The 17,852-nt window shown below is 39.3% G+C and overlaps 1 protein-coding gene across 1 annotated transcript; it reads right to left on the bottom strand.

The window, feature by feature from the left end:
• Nucleotides 1–6,967: 6,967 nt before the first annotated feature.
• ppm1db (protein phosphatase, Mg2+/Mn2+ dependent, 1Db) lies at nucleotides 6,968–15,262 on the bottom strand. Its single transcript, XM_079477542.1, has 6 exons — nucleotides 14,322–15,262; nucleotides 12,835–13,063; nucleotides 12,585–12,709; nucleotides 12,168–12,349; nucleotides 11,848–12,072; nucleotides 6,968–9,150 (listed from the first exon to the last, which is right to left on the bottom strand). Exons 1-6 carry the CDS (start codon nucleotides 14,791–14,793, stop codon nucleotides 8,770–8,772), a joined length of 1,614 nt encoding a protein of 537 aa, XP_079333668.1. The 5' UTR covers nucleotides 14,794–15,262; the 3' UTR covers nucleotides 6,968–8,769.
• Between the last annotated feature and the right edge of the window lie 2,590 nt (nucleotides 15,263–17,852).

Below are 17,852 nucleotides of genomic sequence, written 5' to 3'. Positions count from 1 at the left end.
CTTTTAATAATTGATGACAGGCAATTTACACAGTCTATGTGGAGGACTGTTTCCCAGGGCTTGACGAATACAGGCGCCGTACGCTATTGACATGCGCCAGCGTGATGGAGTTCACCGGTCCCTGCAGACAGTCACGAAGACTCACACTACATTAACTGAGATGCTGAAGATGTCCCCTAACAGACGACTGATTTACTTTAACAAGACAAAAGGTGCTTCACTAAAATAACGATTCTGTGGTACATCAGCTTTGAGATCACACCCACAGAACGTTGATCTTCAACAACCGTGCTAAAAAACAATATCCTTACTGGCACAGGCTGGTTTAGACTGCTTACGTGCAGGTCTGGCTATGCTGTCCACTTGCAAAGTTTGCAGTTCAGAGTTCACCTAAACCAGAAGAATCTGTCATTACTTATTAAAACTTGTTATGCTGTTTTATTCAACACAAAATTGGACTTTTAGCAGATTCTATTATATTAACTATTTATATGTTAAACAATTTATATTAATATTAATTTCAACATTTTATTCAATAAGCAATTTGTGCAACTTCGTCACATTTAAGTAACCCGAAATAATACTGGCTAGACATACGTTAAACTTGCAAGCTAATGAAATTTATTTAGCTTGTAATCAGAAACATTTACACTTACATTTAGGCATTTGGCAGACACTTTTATCCAAAGCGACTTACATTGCATTATCCTTTACATAGCTATCTGCAATCCCCTGTATTCGAACCCACAACCTTGCGTTGTTTATGCAATGCTCTGAGTCACTGAGCTACAGGAAAGCTCTAGGGACTCTTTTCTTTGCGTACATGCATGCGCAGTAACGTTTGTTCGTGTTGTTGCTTTGAAACCGTCTATGGATTCTGGAGTTTTCTTTTAAAAAGGTTTATTACAATTTTAAGCTTATTTAGCTAAACTAAAAACAGACCCGACGCAGACATACGTGGTAAAATCTCATTTTGGGCACAATCTCATTTTGTGTGAAATATCAATGACTAGTCATGAGATATAAGACGCAAATAATGAGATCAATCCATTTAAAAACAAAACAAAATAATAGGGAGTAACTGATGACAGAATTTGTATTTTATTGTGAACTTTTTTAAACCATTTGTTAAAATAGGCCAGTCGGGACTCCTGAACACCCTGAAACCTTCCCAAGACATGCATCCCAAAACACAATGCTGGTAACCAATTATTGTATCACCAGAGAAAGTGTGCTGCATGCCCAATTCCCTTCTTTTATTTAAAGTCAGGTTTTGGCTGTTTTTATTTCAAACTGGATTTTCCAAACCAAAGAAACGGGGCCAAAAATTCTGCATGTAATAGATTTAGACTAATGAACACAAACTGTGATCACATTTCCCTATTGATGACACAATATTTTCCAGCATGTCACAAAGGATCAAGACGCCCCATACAAAAGCCCATAATTTCTGTCTTCCTACTACTGTTTATGTTATGTAGTCACGGAGGAATAAAGGCAAATGAAAACATTTTTTTTTTGGTTGGGCAGCCGGTTAAAAGTTTTTCCCTCATTCCTCGCTATCTCTCTTTCCATTGCGTCTGGACGCTCTCATTGTTTGAAGTCTCAAACATTAAACTCCGGACCGGGCTTAGGCTCAGGGGCATTGTCGTAAATTACGACTGCGGCCACAGACTAGAAGTCTGCAACCCCGTCCCTTTAACTTCATTTTCTCCTTTGCGTGTGTAGTGCCTTTGATGCTCTCAACCATTAAGCCTAATAGCCCTTGTCTCACACAAGCTGTTGAGGTTCGTTAGGGTCCGATCAGGTGTCCGGGGAATACACATAGTAAATCAATGACAATGCCCTTGGATTTTGGAGTGGACTGAAACCATATGGGATGCTCTATGAATATGCCACATCAGCAGAGGAGCATGCTAAGGTCACATAAAGCATTGCATTATAAGGTGGACCTCACCTTCCCTCTGAGGAGACCGAAAGGTCAACATGTCTCTGAAGGAAGCGTTTGTAGCAGCTGGGGTTAGTTGTCACACATTTGACTTAAGCAAAGATTTCTTAGGCTGGTGTTATTTATGATAACACCAGTTTTATACCACAAATTTTTTTTTACATTTATTGCTCCGATATTGACCTGTTAGAAGGATATAGTTCATTGCCTACATTTTGACATTTTTAATGGGTGCATGTTGTCACATCATATATAACTGACGTATTGAATAAATTACAACGTTTATAACACACGTGAAAAATCTGACATTTATGAAAGATACCCTGAGAAGACATTTCAATCTCTAAATAAAAATCCACCTTTATGCTGTTGATCCTTATTTTTTTATTATGGTATAACTCTATACATTTCACCATCCATTCAATAGATTGGGCCCACATTGACTGACAAAGGGCACTCGAGACAGGTGATATATTCAGACGGCACTTCTAATAATTGAGGTACATGGGCTAATATGTCTGTCTGTTGACTATTGAGTTGTGAAAGAGACAGCCATTAGTTCATGACAGCACCACAGAGAGCCGTAAAAAAGGAACACACGTTCTTTATCCGAATCAGTTCTGATCACTTCATTGCCCTTTTATTCCAAGAAAAACCTTGAGGATTTCCTCCCGGAGTATCCTGAGGACAATTAGCACACTAGTCAACAAAATAAGTGTGTCCATCTAAACCAATTACGCAGTCTAAGTGGAGAGCATGCTAGCCACCGGCGGGTGGATGGCTCCTGTGCTGATTAACTGGCAGACGCATTGACCCGCCTGACCTCTTAAAGCCCTTTGGGGGAAACCCTTGTCATAAGGAATAAATCTGGGAGTCCCTGTGTTCGAACTCCGCAAAGAGCTCACAATGACCAGTAATCCATTAAGCAAAAAGTAGATATGGCTAATAACATAAACAAGGTTCCTGCTGCACGGATCTTTTTTGTGACAAAGGAGGTTACGGCCCATGCAGGGAGCCATTTGAAAGCAACAACGTCTGTGATCTGTTTAAGACTGCGGGGAAATTTTTTTGTTTAGTCTGTTGAGAGTTTGGTTTCAGTATTGACCTGATTAGTCAATTGCAGTTATTAGCAAGAGAAAGCTTTGATCGGCGATGAAGAGCGGAAGTCTCATAGAAAACCTATGAGGTAGAAAGTCAGATCTGGGTGGAAATCTAGTCAGTCAGCACTGACAAAAATGTCATGCACATGTGTAATGATGTAAACCGAAAGCATTTTTAGGATTATATTGTTAAGAGGCTTTGCATTAGTATAGTGCAGTTTTTTACCATTGTAAGTGTTGTTTCTACATCTTTAATCCCTGTAAAGCACAGCCTTAAAGGGACAGGTCACTTAAAAAAAACGAATTCTGTCATAATTTACTCACCCTCAAGTGTGCTATTGTTTGACGTGAAAAAAAAACTTGGACACTAAAGATAAACCTCTCTCAGAGTTCTGTCAGAAGCAAAAGAAGATATTTTGAATAGGAAAGCAAACAGTTCTGGGATTCTCAGTTCTCAGTAGTTTAGTTTCCTACTATAGTTGTCAATGGTACCCCAGAACCTGTTGTAACAAACATTTTTCGAATATCTTGTGGTCAGTGGATCAAAAAAGTATACAGATTGAAGTAAATTGAAGGTGAATTAAATGATAACAGAACTTTCATTCTTTGGTGAACTATCCCTTTAAATTCTGTCATCATTTACCCTCCCTCAAGGTGTCAAATGATCTCCAAATCCAGCTTTATATCCACCGTTTATATATCCAGTGCTCTCTCTCTCTCTCTCTCTCTCTCTCTCTCCTGCACACAAGTGAAAGTGACTTGTGCGCATGCTCCTTTCTCCCGCTCTCCGTGGTTGATGTGTGGGCGTGCCACGTGCTTTTCCTGGGACAACTGTCCAATAAGGGACTAAGAAAAGTTGTTACGTAACGATTGCTCATCCGAAACCTGTACGAACACTGGGGGAGTGTATCGAGCACAGAAATACCATGCCAACTCGTTTTTTGACAAGTTGACCATGTTAAGCTTGTAAAGTACTCAGAATGGATGACACCACTTTAAGATTTGATTGTAAATCATCCAAGTTTGAACTATAATACATGTCCACCGTCCACTCTTTAAACACAACACACTGTACTTTTCATATATTCATCTGCAAGTGATATCCATCTTTACCAACAAAGTGCACATTTTAGATGTTTTCAGTATAATTGTTTGGCAGATTCATATCTACTGTATCTGCCCTGGGCTTACACGGATGCCAAACAATGCACTTTTGCCCTTTTCTGTTCGCGTCTGTGTCATGGAAGAACAAAGTGTACCCTTCTGTTTATTGGCTTGGTCTCACAGGTGCCTTTTATGAATAGTCCACACGTGCCCTTTTTGGGGTAACATTCAATAACAAGGTTCAAGCCGTCCTTAAACAGTTTTTAACCAAATCAGGGGCACAACAGAATTCATGAGTGCCCTTAGGTTTGAGACAGTGCTCGGCCTCTGTTAGAGGAATCATAATTAACCATCCCCCCGCCACATACACACAGATCTCTTTGTTCCAGCCGACATTACACATGTCAGGTCATAACAACATTTCCACCAGCTGACAACCAAATTCATGGCTTTAAATGAGCTCCATTATCATGAATCACATTTGAAAATGTCAGAGCACAGGAGGTGTACCAGAGTTCTCCTCTAAGATCCTGTTTGTGTCCCCACTGCTGATTGCATTATATTAATGTATCAGTTACATTGGATGCGATTCCCCATTGACTGGGCATCAAAGCAGATGCTACGGCATAGGGAGGTTATTGAATTAGATGGGGGTGCCGTTAAGACAAATATATCAATAGAGTATATAGCTCAGGGCCATACGGCGACTCTTAGGATTCCTGTTTCTAGCTATTTTAACCACTGGTTTGTGTTTTTTTGGTAGAGCGAAATGGGATTTATGTCAAAGTGGTTTAGGTAAAAAACACTGATCCTAGCTTATCAAATCATATGTTTTTCGGTTCTTTAGCTATACCTTTACGGTTTTCTGTAGCTCTAAGACCAACTGTTCACTTCTGACTGCTGAGCTCTCTGAATCCAGTGAAGCTTAAACATCTAGTTCTGAATCCAGTGAGAAGTCCTTTGGATCCAGTTGTCAACGTCAACTCCCAAAATCAATATCAACATTAATATCTGTAAATGAATATCTCTTTGAGAGCAAAATCATATTGTGATAATGTCTGCAAAAACTCTATTCATATAGACGGGTAATAAGTTACACTTTTTTTGTGCAGTTATAGTCAGAGGAGAGAGAGAGACAGAGAGAGAGACAGAGAGAGAGAGACAGAGAGAGAGAGAGAGAGAGAGAGAGAGAGAGAGACAGAGAGAGAGAGAGAGACAGAGAGAGAGAGAGAGAGAGAGAGAGAGAGAGAGAGAGAGAGAGAGAGAGAGAGAGAGAGAGACAGAGAGAGAGAGAGAGAGACAGAGAGAGAGAGAGAGACAGAGAGAGAGAGAGAGAGCAGAAGTGACAGGTGTTGGGCCAGTCTGTGGGCTTTTGACACAAGTGCTTCACAATGCAGGTTTGTTTTCTGGGTTAATCCCTTCACTTTGCACCATTGTCATCAGGTCATCCGACATAAATCTGATAACTCAATTGTATGAGTGAGGCAGTGATGTAACGTGGGATATTAGGCTTTTCACTACAGGTTCAAGCTTGACATATGTGTTAACTGTTCTTTATGTGGAATATGTCCAGAAACAATGATACACCTGTTCTGGCAATTTCCCTACACTATCACTTTCTGGAAAGACCTGTCCCGATACATTACGATTAAATTTATCGCTGATTTTTCTTTGATTTGGAAAAATGTACTGTTTGGTTTCCATGATAACCAAAATAAAAAGAAGAAAGAAATATACCTAATTAATCTTTTGATCATTTTAGGGAAATATCATATTCACAAAGCCAAATTTTGTCATTCTAAACCTTCTTTTATTGCTTTTGGTAAGGAGACGGAACAGTACATCAAATCCATTTATGATTCAAGGAATAAGAAAGCTGCTCAAACCATTCAGTTATGCTCTATCTTTAATGTTTTCATTTGAAATTCCCCCTGGCTCTGCTCTTGTCTACTAGGCCTATTTGTTGTTTTGTATTAATGACTTTATTTGTGTATTTTACTGTTTGTATCATAAAGATCTAATAAAGATAAAAAAACGCTTTTCATGACACACACAGGGCCTACAATTTATACATACAATTTTTATTTTTATTATTATTTTAATTCGATTAAACACCTAGCTGTCTAAATCGAAACGTATCGTTGCCTTTCGGTGTTTCATGAAGCTAGGCTAGCTACAAATCTTCTGATGTTAAATACGAAACCAAACCTTAAACCTTGAAAGAAACCCTTTATGGTGAAGGGTTTCCTTTACAAACATTGAGTGTAAGTGTTAGTCTGTAAAACACACACACACAAACACACACTGAAAACTAAATTTGAGAACTATTATCATCATTTCTAGCTTGATCTGATACAAACGATTCGGTCATCGATTATCAGTCATCTTGGAGATTTCGGTCTACTCACTAGTATTGAGTGACACCTGGTGGTTAATAAAGACATTGCCGTTATAAAAATGTTTTACTGCAGAAACCTTAAAAGTATTTCGACATTTAATATACGACGTTGCAGATTACAACATATTTGAAAGTACGTCGTAAATGCTGCTTATGGCTGGCATACACTTTTACAATCTTTTAAGATCTATTTTTATCAAATCTGCAGACTGGCACAGACTTTCTGCAACAAGTCCAGACTGAAAATCTGGGCAAAATCTGCAAAAATGCCTTGCAGTGTATTGTAGACTTTAATTTGATATTTTGTTTGGTTTTCTAGACGGACCTTCTGGGGGTCACTGCAAATCACATTCTAAAAAAAGATCTGCCCAGATACATTTTCATTCAATGATATAATGAGGAGTCTGAGCTAAGTTTACACATTATGCCAATATTATGCCTTGTTTATTTGAGGTCATGAAATGTGACAAGAAGATGATCACAATATTCTGCTTCAAGAAAACTCACAAAGATCGGTAACAAACTTGAATATTTTGACACAAAACTGAACATGACATCTCTTTATTGCAGTTCCAGGAAAAATGTCAAACCCTGAACAAGACAGGATCCAATACACTGAAATTTAATCCTATTCCAAAGGAAATGCAGTTTTACACATCATGGCTGACCACACATTTCAGAAGACCACAGAGAATGCCACCAGAAATTCAATCGGCCCTATTGCTCAGACCACTGAGATATTACAATGGAAAGTTTCTGTTGTTTTCAACTGGGAATGAGAGTGTGACAAGAACAATGAATCACAAGTTTTACAACTGTTTCTCTCATATATCTGTTTTCGTCTCCCCAAAAGTTAGGAATACGAAATTTGAAGTCTATAAGGGAACATTACAGTGATAGTTCACCCAAAATGAAAATTCTGTCATCGTTTATTTATCCTCTTGTCATTTCAAACCTGTATTACGTTCTTCTGCCAAACATAAAAGAAGATATTGTGAAGAATGCTGGTAGCCAAACAACCCTGGCCTACATTGACTTGCATTGGTTTTCTGGCTATACAAAAGAAGAGAATGGAACAACATTCTTCAAAATATCTTCTTTTGTGTTCTGCAGAAGAAAGCCATACAGGCTTTAAACGACATGGTGACGATTAAAAGATGATTTAAATTATTTTGATGCTGTCAATTTTTTTAGGATCTTTCAGGGTAAATCCAACAAATTTACCGATGCCAATATCATTCAAGGCAACACCCAAATAATTAATTCTAACTTCCAAATAGAAAATGTCTACACAGATCAAAATACTACGCAAAGGTTTAATACCATTTATTCATGGAGCAATAACATCTTGCTAAAATTGTGCTGTACAGTCTAATAAAAAGCCTCCATATCCATAATTTAAAACCAAATATTTAGCTCTGTTACTGGTGTTGGAAGATTTTTCTGCATTACACTAACTGACATTATTGATATAAAAGGATATTAAATAAGTTACAATATCGAAATACATATGAAAATTTGGATTGCATCATAGTCAACAAACACTTCCCAACAATAAAACAGTTTTGAAGGACATGACTGAACATGCAACTTTCCTTAAGAGTAAAAAAGCCCCATAATCCGAGTTACCTCTAATTTGGTCATTGTCAAGTTACATGCTCTCTAAAAAGGAAATGGAGCAACTCATAAAAAACATTTCAATATGACAAATACCCTAAATAATCATATTTTGAATATGTAATACACAAAGACTGTAAATTGGCATATAGGTAAAGGTGCATACAAGAATCAATGGGCAAGACAATAAACTGGGTATCTTGAAAATGTTACAAATATAACAAGTACAAAAATATAGTTCATAGTACCTCCACCTATTTGGTCGTTTTCCAAAAATCTGTACATCTCTTAAGCATAAATGTACAAGAATGCCGTTCTTTTATCCGAAGGGTTTTGGATTAAACCATACCCTTTAGAAAACTGATCAAATAAAATAACTCGGCTAAAAAGGAATTCTTTACTCAACTCTCACATTCACACATTTAAGAGTTCAAAAGAAAACTCCACTGGACTGAAAAATCATAGATTGCAAACTCTAACAGTGGCACAATCAGAACACAAATACACAAACAAAGCCGGTTATTTATTATTGTGACCATGCAGAATGTAGAAACACCAGAATGTAGATCCCTATATGTCCCTTCATGTTTGTGTTAATCTCTTCAGCAGACGCAGAGGGTTGCTTTACGTTGCTGTAATATAGGGACACTGGGTGTGCGTCTGGGACTCTTGGTGCTGTTGCGTTTGGATACGGAGTATACGGAGCCAGTCCTCCGTCGAGAGCTTCTGGGAGTGAGAGGGCTGCGTCTGAGCCTCTTTCCCACTGGACTCGGCACATCCGGGGAGGGTACCAGCATCTCTAGTGTCCGGTTGTCTTCGCTGGGGCACAGAGCCAAGGCAGCTCGGTCCAAGAGCTCAATGTAAGAGAGGTTTTTATCTAAAGGAGATTCTGCTAACTCCTGATTAACTCCCGACAGACCGTTTCGTCTCTCCAGGGCTGGTAAAATTTCACTGCTGGTTGAGGAGAGGTCTGGTTCCGGGGTCTGTAGAGAGGAACAGATATTACTTTCTGTTGGGCAGAAACCTCATATTTCCATATTTCATTATGAGTATATTTATATTTTTCATGTTACTATTGGTCAAACTTCCTGTTTGTTTCTGGGTTTGGCTATTGAAATTTCATCATTATATTTATCGACCAACACACAAACTAGCAAGTACATTCTTGATAAGAGTTGCTGACCCCTTATTGTGTTGTGAATGCAATAACTTGCTAAGCAATGTGACATGTGATACAATAACGCTTTAAGTTTGTAAAATCAATTTAAATGATGTTAAACTATATTAAAAAAAAACATTTACGAGATATTTTTTCTGGGAGAAGAAAGCATCACTTTCTTTGTCTTTCCAGTTGCTCTGCTATCTGCGTGCATTGAGCTAAAACTTATGAAAAAACTGGAAAATCATTGTCAAATATGCACATTTGAAATATAACTTTTATATATACTGTATGTCAATATGGACTCGGCATGAAATTCTGTTAGACGCAGAGCTGCAAAAAAGAAAACAAATCTTTCAGATTCTGGATGACATGAGGCTGAGTAAATAATTATAGATTTCTCATTTCTCAGTCAAAAAGTGTAACAGACATGGAATCTCAACTGCAAACAAATGATGACAACAACTCTATGACATGCCTTAAAGACAAAATACAAATAAACCGAATGCAACATCTGGACTTCATCACAGCTTTACAATAGAGGAAACGTGGCGTGGCTGCTCTTTTGCATTCTCTTGCCCTGTTCTTTATTTCCCCTCTATCAAAATCATAATAGCACCAGCAGGCCAAACAGGAAAAAAAGATCAAAGCAGCTTCCCTAAACCTCAAATCCACTCCACTTAAAAGGATTAAAAACACAAACATCTGTCCACTCTCCAGCTCAACAACCCCAAGCAAAGCAAAACAGCTGAGAGCAGCCAGAGGAGCCCTGCTTCAAACACACAAACGCACAGACATGGCTTCCATCGAAACCGCTCTGACAATAGAGGCCTCAATGGGCAAAGTGTGTGAGAGAAGGAGAGTGAAAGATAAAGAGATAGGACTATTTTTGTGGGCCTGCTGCCAATGTGTGGTTAACATAAAGAGGAACTCTGTGAAAGGTCTTATCTGTACGGTTCTGATGACGGAGTCTGGACAGTGTAAGGGCATCTCTTGAAGTTCAGGCTTTTCATGAACTCCTGTTTTTGTCTGAAATGTCTACTTTCTGTCCGAATAGCAGCCTCAAACTTGTCATTTAGTGGCAGACATCTCTTACATTTATTTCTTTGAGGGGAATAATTTACCCCCAAATAAAATGTATTTACCGAAAGTCTTCCCGGTTTAAATTGAATATAGATTAAACCTTATTAAAGTTACAAAAGTTCATCAAGAGCAAGTGATTTTTGTTCTATGATGAACATTAAAAACAGACAGTGAGTTTATTACACCGCTGTCACTTTAAGAAATGCAATATAATGTCTTACATGCGTTTTACATCTCAACTGTTTACATTCACTTAACACATGACAGACTATGTTTACGAGGATACTCATCCCACACAGGCATTTTGATATAATTTAATGTAAATATGTTTTGTTCAGGCGCAACTGAAAAGCAGATTGATGTGTTTTGCACTGTACACAAAACTGATCAAACGGCGAACGACTGCCGAATTTAGTATACTTCCTGTTCAACGTACGCTTTAATATTTAAAGTGGCTTTAAAGGGATAGTCCACCCAAAAATGAAAATTCTGTCATGAATAACTCAACCTCAAGTTGTTACAAACCTGTATACATTTTAAAGAGAGATATTTAGAATAATCTTAGCAGCTGAGATTTCAGGGCACCATTGACAAACCAGTAGAAAGAAACGAAAATGAAATGTTTCCCTAAATTCTTCAAAATATCTCATTTTGCGTTCAACGGAATAAAAAATATATTTAAAAACATGTTCCACTTCGGAAGTCAATGTTGCCCCAGAAATGCAAGTTGTTTTGTGTTCCACGGAACAAAGTGATTTATACAGGTTTGGAACAACTTGAGGGAGACAGACATTTCATTTTTGGGTGAACTATCCCTTTAAAACACATGCAAATAAAAATAATCTATTGCGAGTATGCAGGACCGTCCCAGTGACCGAGACTGACCCAATATTTGTTAAAGTTCATCCAGACGTTTGGGAGTTTTGGGAGCCTGAAACCGCTATTTTTTTTTCTTAAACCGGCCCAGAGTGGACAAATCTGAAAACGCCACCCTTGCGTTTTCGTGTACAGCCGATCCGTATATTTTCTGAAACGGTGATGTCATCACCCCGCGTGTAAAGTCTTCTCTGTTTTTAGTGTCTCTGTCGCATACTATGATTTGGCATCTATACTAGATCATTTTCAATATGTTTCATTGGTTTCATGTGTACACTGATATTTTTTGAGAAGACGGAAGGAAAAGAAAGATCGGATAGGGAAAGATCTTAAATTATAAGAGGTGAACTCTTCTTTCGTTATCTTGCTATTTAATATAAACCCCTAATGCTTCAGTATAAGCGACATCAAGACATCTTTGTATCTTTATTTTGTAGCTTATAGCTATTCTATAACTTTATATCCTCTTTATCTCTGGCTTGCTCACAAGGGGCACTATTTTACATGCTTTAAAACAATATACATTCTCAAAAATGATGACTTGACTCTTTTTTGCATTTACCTTGATGAGTGGAGTGTTGGAGCGAGACCCTGTTGCAAGGTCGGAGTGTGGGCCCTCGGTCAGGCTGAGTATGACCTCATCTCTGTGCATAGGTAGGTGGGGCTTTCCAGGCTCAGGCAGGGCTATGACTATGACGCTGGTGTTATCTGCACGGAGCATCCGCTGACGCCAGCGCATCAACGCGTGGCAGCCTAACCGCCGCGCGACCGACATCCCGAAAGGTGCCTGAAGGAAGTAAAACACATGCATACTCTTAAAGCTCAAGTGACAAAACTATTGATACAGAGTGGTTGAAGAACATTTGCTGAAGTTATTCGTACCACAGCTTCATCATGGCTCTGGCACACAGTCACCGCCTCCTGTGGCGGCACCATGTTCCACACCCCGTCACTGCCAACGATGATGTAACGATGACGTCTAGGGTCAAGGGTCACCACACTGATGTCAGGCTCCGGAGACACCACAAATTCTCCACTGTAGAAGTCGTAACTCCATAGATCACCTGCACAGACACATTTACAGCTATTTCCAAGCATTGGCATCAGTTTCAGAAGGGTTTTCCAGCATTTCCCTACAGGATTGTTTTCTGACATCAGCTCCGCTCACAGGATAAAAAACCTTTTTATTATGCTTAAAAATATCAGTTTAACAAATTGTCACCTTAAAGAAAATGATAAACGCGAGAAAATTGACACTGCGTTACTTTTGAGTTAAGGGTGTAATGAAGTGTTGTTTACCAAGAGCTCTGGCCACAGCGAGGAAGGGGATCTGGTCGATCGGGGTGCTCCTCCTCACAGGGCCGTTGTGAGTTAGCCGAGGTCTCTTCCATACCACACGATTCACTCCAGACTTCTTTACCACACTACATGAACAAAAATACAGTCAAAGAAAAATAAATTGGGCTTTTAGAACAGAAAATTGTGTTTTTCTCTTGTTAAAGAATCTATGAATCTATGTAATCCCGGAGTCATTGCGAGCAGCTCTCACCTGCCTCCCAGTCCCTCAATTCTCTGCTTTTCTTTCGGGAGCTCTGGCTTGTGGTCTTGTGTGACCTCCACAGCTTTGATGACTTTATCGGCGGGATCTTCCCTCACGCCCAGCACGACAGATGAGTCCCCAACATGAGCTACAAACATGTGGTCCCCTCTGATGACTACCACGCTGGCTGTAGTGCCAGAGGTGCTGGGCAGGCCTGTTAATGTCTTTGGCCATTCAGCTGAAGAACAGACACGGGGTTAACATAAACCAAAACTCATTTCAACCAGTTCATCCGAATGCTTTGCAAACGATGGGCTATACAAAAAAGCGTTTCACATTTTGTAATTATCCTTTTAAGGGGAGTGGATTTGAGGTTTAGGGAAGCTGCTTTGAAATATTTCGAATATTTGTGTCAAAATTTCCATGACATTTTCCAGAAGTTCACATTGGTTTGTAAGATGAGGCATATAGATAAATAAGTTTATTTTAAAGCCCATTCACACCAAAAACCACAACTATGAAGATATTTACAACGATAGCTTAAACCAGGGGTTTTCAAACTTTTCATGCCAAGGACCCCAAATATGTTTAACCTTTCGGGAGGGACCCCCATTCTAAAACACATATCCAGTTTTTGTATAAAGAAGCATTTAAACTGTTATACAAAACTATGTGTGATATTGTAAAGACAACATGTTGTTTGAAAAAGTTAAACTGGAATCATCTTCAGTACAGAGTTTCACAACTTTTGCTATCTTAAGTTTCTCAAAAGTTTTCTGGGGACCCCTTGAAACAAGCTGGGGCCTAGTTTAAAAACCACTGGCTTAAATGATAACCTTTAGCATCCAGCTACAATTGTAACAGATTTTAAGGCCAAAAAGCCCCCAAATAAATCACTCTCAAAGTAATGAAAACCCTTCTTGTTCTGTATCCTTGTTAGCAATTGTTGTGGGTGTAGAATGTTCCTTATAACATTATATATATATTTTATACATTCAAATAAATGGTTTAAACAGGCCTTTGCGGTTCTTTTAGGTTTTTATGGCTCTTGGGAGCACAATTGTCATTTGATTTCATTGTGAGTAAAATAACTGCTTTGACATTCCTCAACGTATCTTCTATCGTGTTTTACTAAACGATTTACTCTTCTACTTAATTCAGTTGTAGTTTGTTTTATTTACACACACGCCTGTCAATACGTGTTGCACATGCGCACTGCAGCTCTTCCATTACATTGTTTCCTTCCTTTCTTGGATTGTATAAATAGAAAAAAAGAGTGGCGCTCAATTTCAAAACGTGTATTAGACCGATGTATTGCATAATCTCGGATTTTTCCTAGCTAATCTGTCCGAAAACATCTTAAAACCCTACCGCGAATGGGATATGGTTCGGAGATCGATAAGTGTTGAGAAATATAAAATACCTAAAATATTGGAACCGCGCCCTATCAACCAAACGCCGTGTTTGCATGGGAAAATACACCCGACTGTACTTACGCAGCTTTTTCCACATTGCGTGATGGCAAGCGATGAAACCTTTGCGAATTGCGGTGCAAACTTTTCGGTAATCCTTGGACCAAAAGCCTCGCTGCTTCTTTAGAAAATCCCACAAGTGATGGCGAGCGAACAGCGCTGCTTCTCGCCCGCCATGCCCGTCAAACACGGCGAAGAAGCCGACCGATCTCCTGCTGTCCGACGCCGCCTGTTCATTCTGGGGCTCTTCCGTAACGTCGCTCGCATCCGACGGCAGAGTATTTCTCCACGTTACCGTGACCGGCGTGTTTATGCAGTCCGACGGGTCGCGTTCCGAATCAGGTTCCTGGTCCGGCTTTGGGTCGGCGTGTCCGGCCGCTTGAAGCTCGTCGTCACTGGGCTCTAGCTCCACGACCACCTCTGTTAAATCCTCCATGTATTTCCTTCCTCCTTGCTCGGAGAATACGCTCACTCGCAGCGATAGGTCGGGATTCATGGCCGATTACACAGTCCTTGTTAATAGATCAACCTAAAGACTGCAAAAGCGTGGTTAAAATTTTTAAGTTAACGTTAAAAGCATTTATTAAACCGAGCTCGTCTATTGTTTATTTTCTGCCCGTCTTCTTCCTGTTAGTGTTAGTGTCAGTGTCACGGCATTGGACAGAGCGTTGGTAGTGTCATTACCGCCCTCTGTTGGACAGGAGTGTAGGTCCAACAGTGCAGTAGGGATATTCAGAGTCTGTATTCATGTACTTCAAGTACTTACTATAAAAAATGAGTGAAAAAGTACACATTGTGGTTATATATATTCTAAATGTATAAATATAGTAATAAAACCAGTGTCAGGGAGGCACGAGAGGATGAGATTGAAATGATGAGTTTACTGATACATACAAACAAACCGTATTTATTATGTATTCATATGTTTGTTTTGTCGATGTGGTGAGGAAGGCGGGACGAGAGCCGTGACGCGGGGCCGGTGGCGTGAGTGATAAGTGGAAGCAGCTGTGCGCGCACCGGTCCCGCATCTTATCACGGAGTAAACTGGGAGTGCTGTATTTGTGACGCATCAAAAAGGACATCATACATACAAAAAACAGGGACCCGTTTCAGAAAGCAGGGTAAGTGCAAACTCAGAGTAAGTTAACCCCAGAAAACGGGATACTCTGGGTTTTCAGTTTCAGAACGCGAGGTATATCAAACCCGTGACCGCGGGGTAAGTCAAGCCCGTTTCAGAAATCAAGGTATATTATACTTAGAGTGAGTAACCATAGTAACCTACTCTGTGAACCTAACCTGGTCTGGAGCAGGTTTTATTTCACTAACCCGAGGTTTGTTTCAATCTCCGCCCCTTTTAGAAGCACGAGCGGTGTTGAATTTGCCTTCGCCGTTTGTTTTTTCAATCGTTTTCCTTAATCGCGAAGTTTATAACACAGACATTAAATGTCCGTTTATTCAGTACCCGTAGATGAGGAAGCTGCATTCATTTGGAGAGAGTTAAATTTACGTCGGTATAGAATATATGGTGTAGGATGTTTTATCATATCCGGAGGATTTTTTATTTGAGCGATACAGTTTTTCTTTACAGTCCATTAAATATATCCACAATCTGCTTCATCCTTACATCACAAACCTCTCTCGTGAATGCGCTCTTACATCTGAGCAGATTATTTTTATGGTCACGTTTCTTTGCTAACGGAAGCTTTCTTTATAACACCGATGCAGATCACGTTAGCAAGGCAACTGTATGCATAGCAGTAAGAAAAGTGTGAATCGCTCTCAAGCACTTTTTATACATTTGTGTTAAGCTTCCTGTGAGAGCCATCAAAGAGGAGGTTCATAGGATTACAGGTGAATGGTGAACGCCTTTCTGAATAAGCTGATCAAATAAATGTGGTCTTGCTGCCACCTCTGGAAGTAGCTAATAATTCAAATACCCTTAAGGATTTCCCATTGTGATTGAGTGCACATGTAGCCGATCCCACTCGAGCGGTCTTCGAACCGACGTTAGCCCGAATGGGAGACGGGCGCTCTAACGATGAGCCGTAGAGCGTCTCTGTCTGTCGGTCAGGGAGTGAGGCTTACACACTGCACAGCTCTTCACTCCGTTAAACACAGCTGGAGCAGGGGCATGCATCGCCAGTTTTTTGTCTTCTACAGCCACAGTGCTCGGTTCTCATATCCTCATAACTTTCAAAGCCAGTTTATTAAATATATCAAGCATTTCACAGTCAGGCATCCTACAAGCAAGAGCATTTAAACTCACCGGACTGAATTATGTTTTTATATTTTATTTTCAGCTGCTGCCATGTTCTTTTTATTGCAGAAGGATTGCACCTACATGACAAAAACCGAAGGTATATATGTGTTTATATATATATATATATATATATGTATGTATATCTTACATGTAAATGTGTATATATAGACACATTTTTATATAGTGCCTCCAATTCGTCTGCAAGAAATAAACGGAACGCTTTTTGTCACGTGGCGTTGCCATGGTGAATCATGTTATCTTCGCTCAATTGATGATGGCTTTTTAAAGCCGCGGTGAACACGCGTAACCTCGAGTAAACTTACTCAGAGTGGATTGAACTGATTGAAACCAGCTGTTCTGAAACAGAAAACTCAGAGTAGCGGTTATCTGAGTAAATCAACTCAGAGTTCATATTTTAACTCAGTGTCGCTTGAACCTCCTTATTGAAACGGGTCCCTGAAAGCTTTCCAATACTCCAATTATTACTCCACAAACATGTTGCAAAAATAAATTGCTGGTCAACAAAGAGTACACTTACTCCCCATTCACCCCCTCCTGACCCACAACAGGTGAGCAGGTGCCCGATAACCACTTCCTACATATCTCACGACCCCTCCCAAATCATGTGACGCATTTACCATTTCATGTCCACTACAGATGGATTTTGATTCTAGTTTATTTAGTGCAGAGCTTTTTAAACTTCAAAAGGTCCCAAAAGATATACATATTTTATATACATATAATATACACAATAAAGTACAGTCTCTTTACAAAACATTGATCACAAGATTGTAAGTGTGTAATGTAAATGATGTGCCCAAATGATAAAATACTGTAGTAGAGTATATTATAATATTTACTATAGTAAACTGTAGTAAAATGTCAAGATACTCCGGTATAGGGTGTTCAATTCAGTATAGGCCTATTACAGTTAATGAATTAAAACTAGTTAGATACTATAGTTAATACTATAGTACAGAGAATTTTATTTTCATTAATGTATTATACATTATGTATTCAGGAAAGAAATTAAACTGCACTTCTTCACCTTGAATGGCCACTGTTGGTTTGCAGAACATGTCCGAGTTCTTCAATAGCTGACTTCTGTCTCTGTTAACTGCAATGATTTTACTCCGTCGGTTCAGCACCCTTCCATAACCCAATCTGAAGTCACACACTGTGCCTACAAACCAAAACAAATCATGTATTGACATCTAGAAAAAGAATAGCTTAGTTTTCTAAGCATTCCGAACAGTATAAAACCATAGAAAATAAAAAGACACTAGATGGCGCTG

The sequence above is a fragment of the Barbatula barbatula genome (assembly GCF_947034865.1).
Source record: "Barbatula barbatula genome assembly, chromosome: 2".
NCBI classification, from domain to species: domain Eukaryota; kingdom Metazoa; phylum Chordata; class Actinopteri; order Cypriniformes; family Nemacheilidae; genus Barbatula; species Barbatula barbatula.
The sequence above is the reverse complement of the archived record's forward strand: the minus strand, read 5'-3'. Positions and strand labels throughout refer to the sequence as shown.

Coding starts and splice junctions, on each gene's coding strand:
- ppm1db (XM_079477542.1), bottom strand. CDS start 14,793: ATGAATCCCGACCTATCGCTGCGAGTGAGCGTATTCTCCGAGCAAGGA. Junction 13,064..14,321: donor CGCAATGTGGAAAAAGCTGC/GTAAGTACAGTC, acceptor TCTGTTCTTCAG/CTGAATGGCCAAAGACATTA. Junction 9,151..11,847: donor CCAACACTCCACTCATCAAG/GTAAATGCAAAA, acceptor TCCTCTCTACAG/ACCCCGGAACCAGACCTCTC.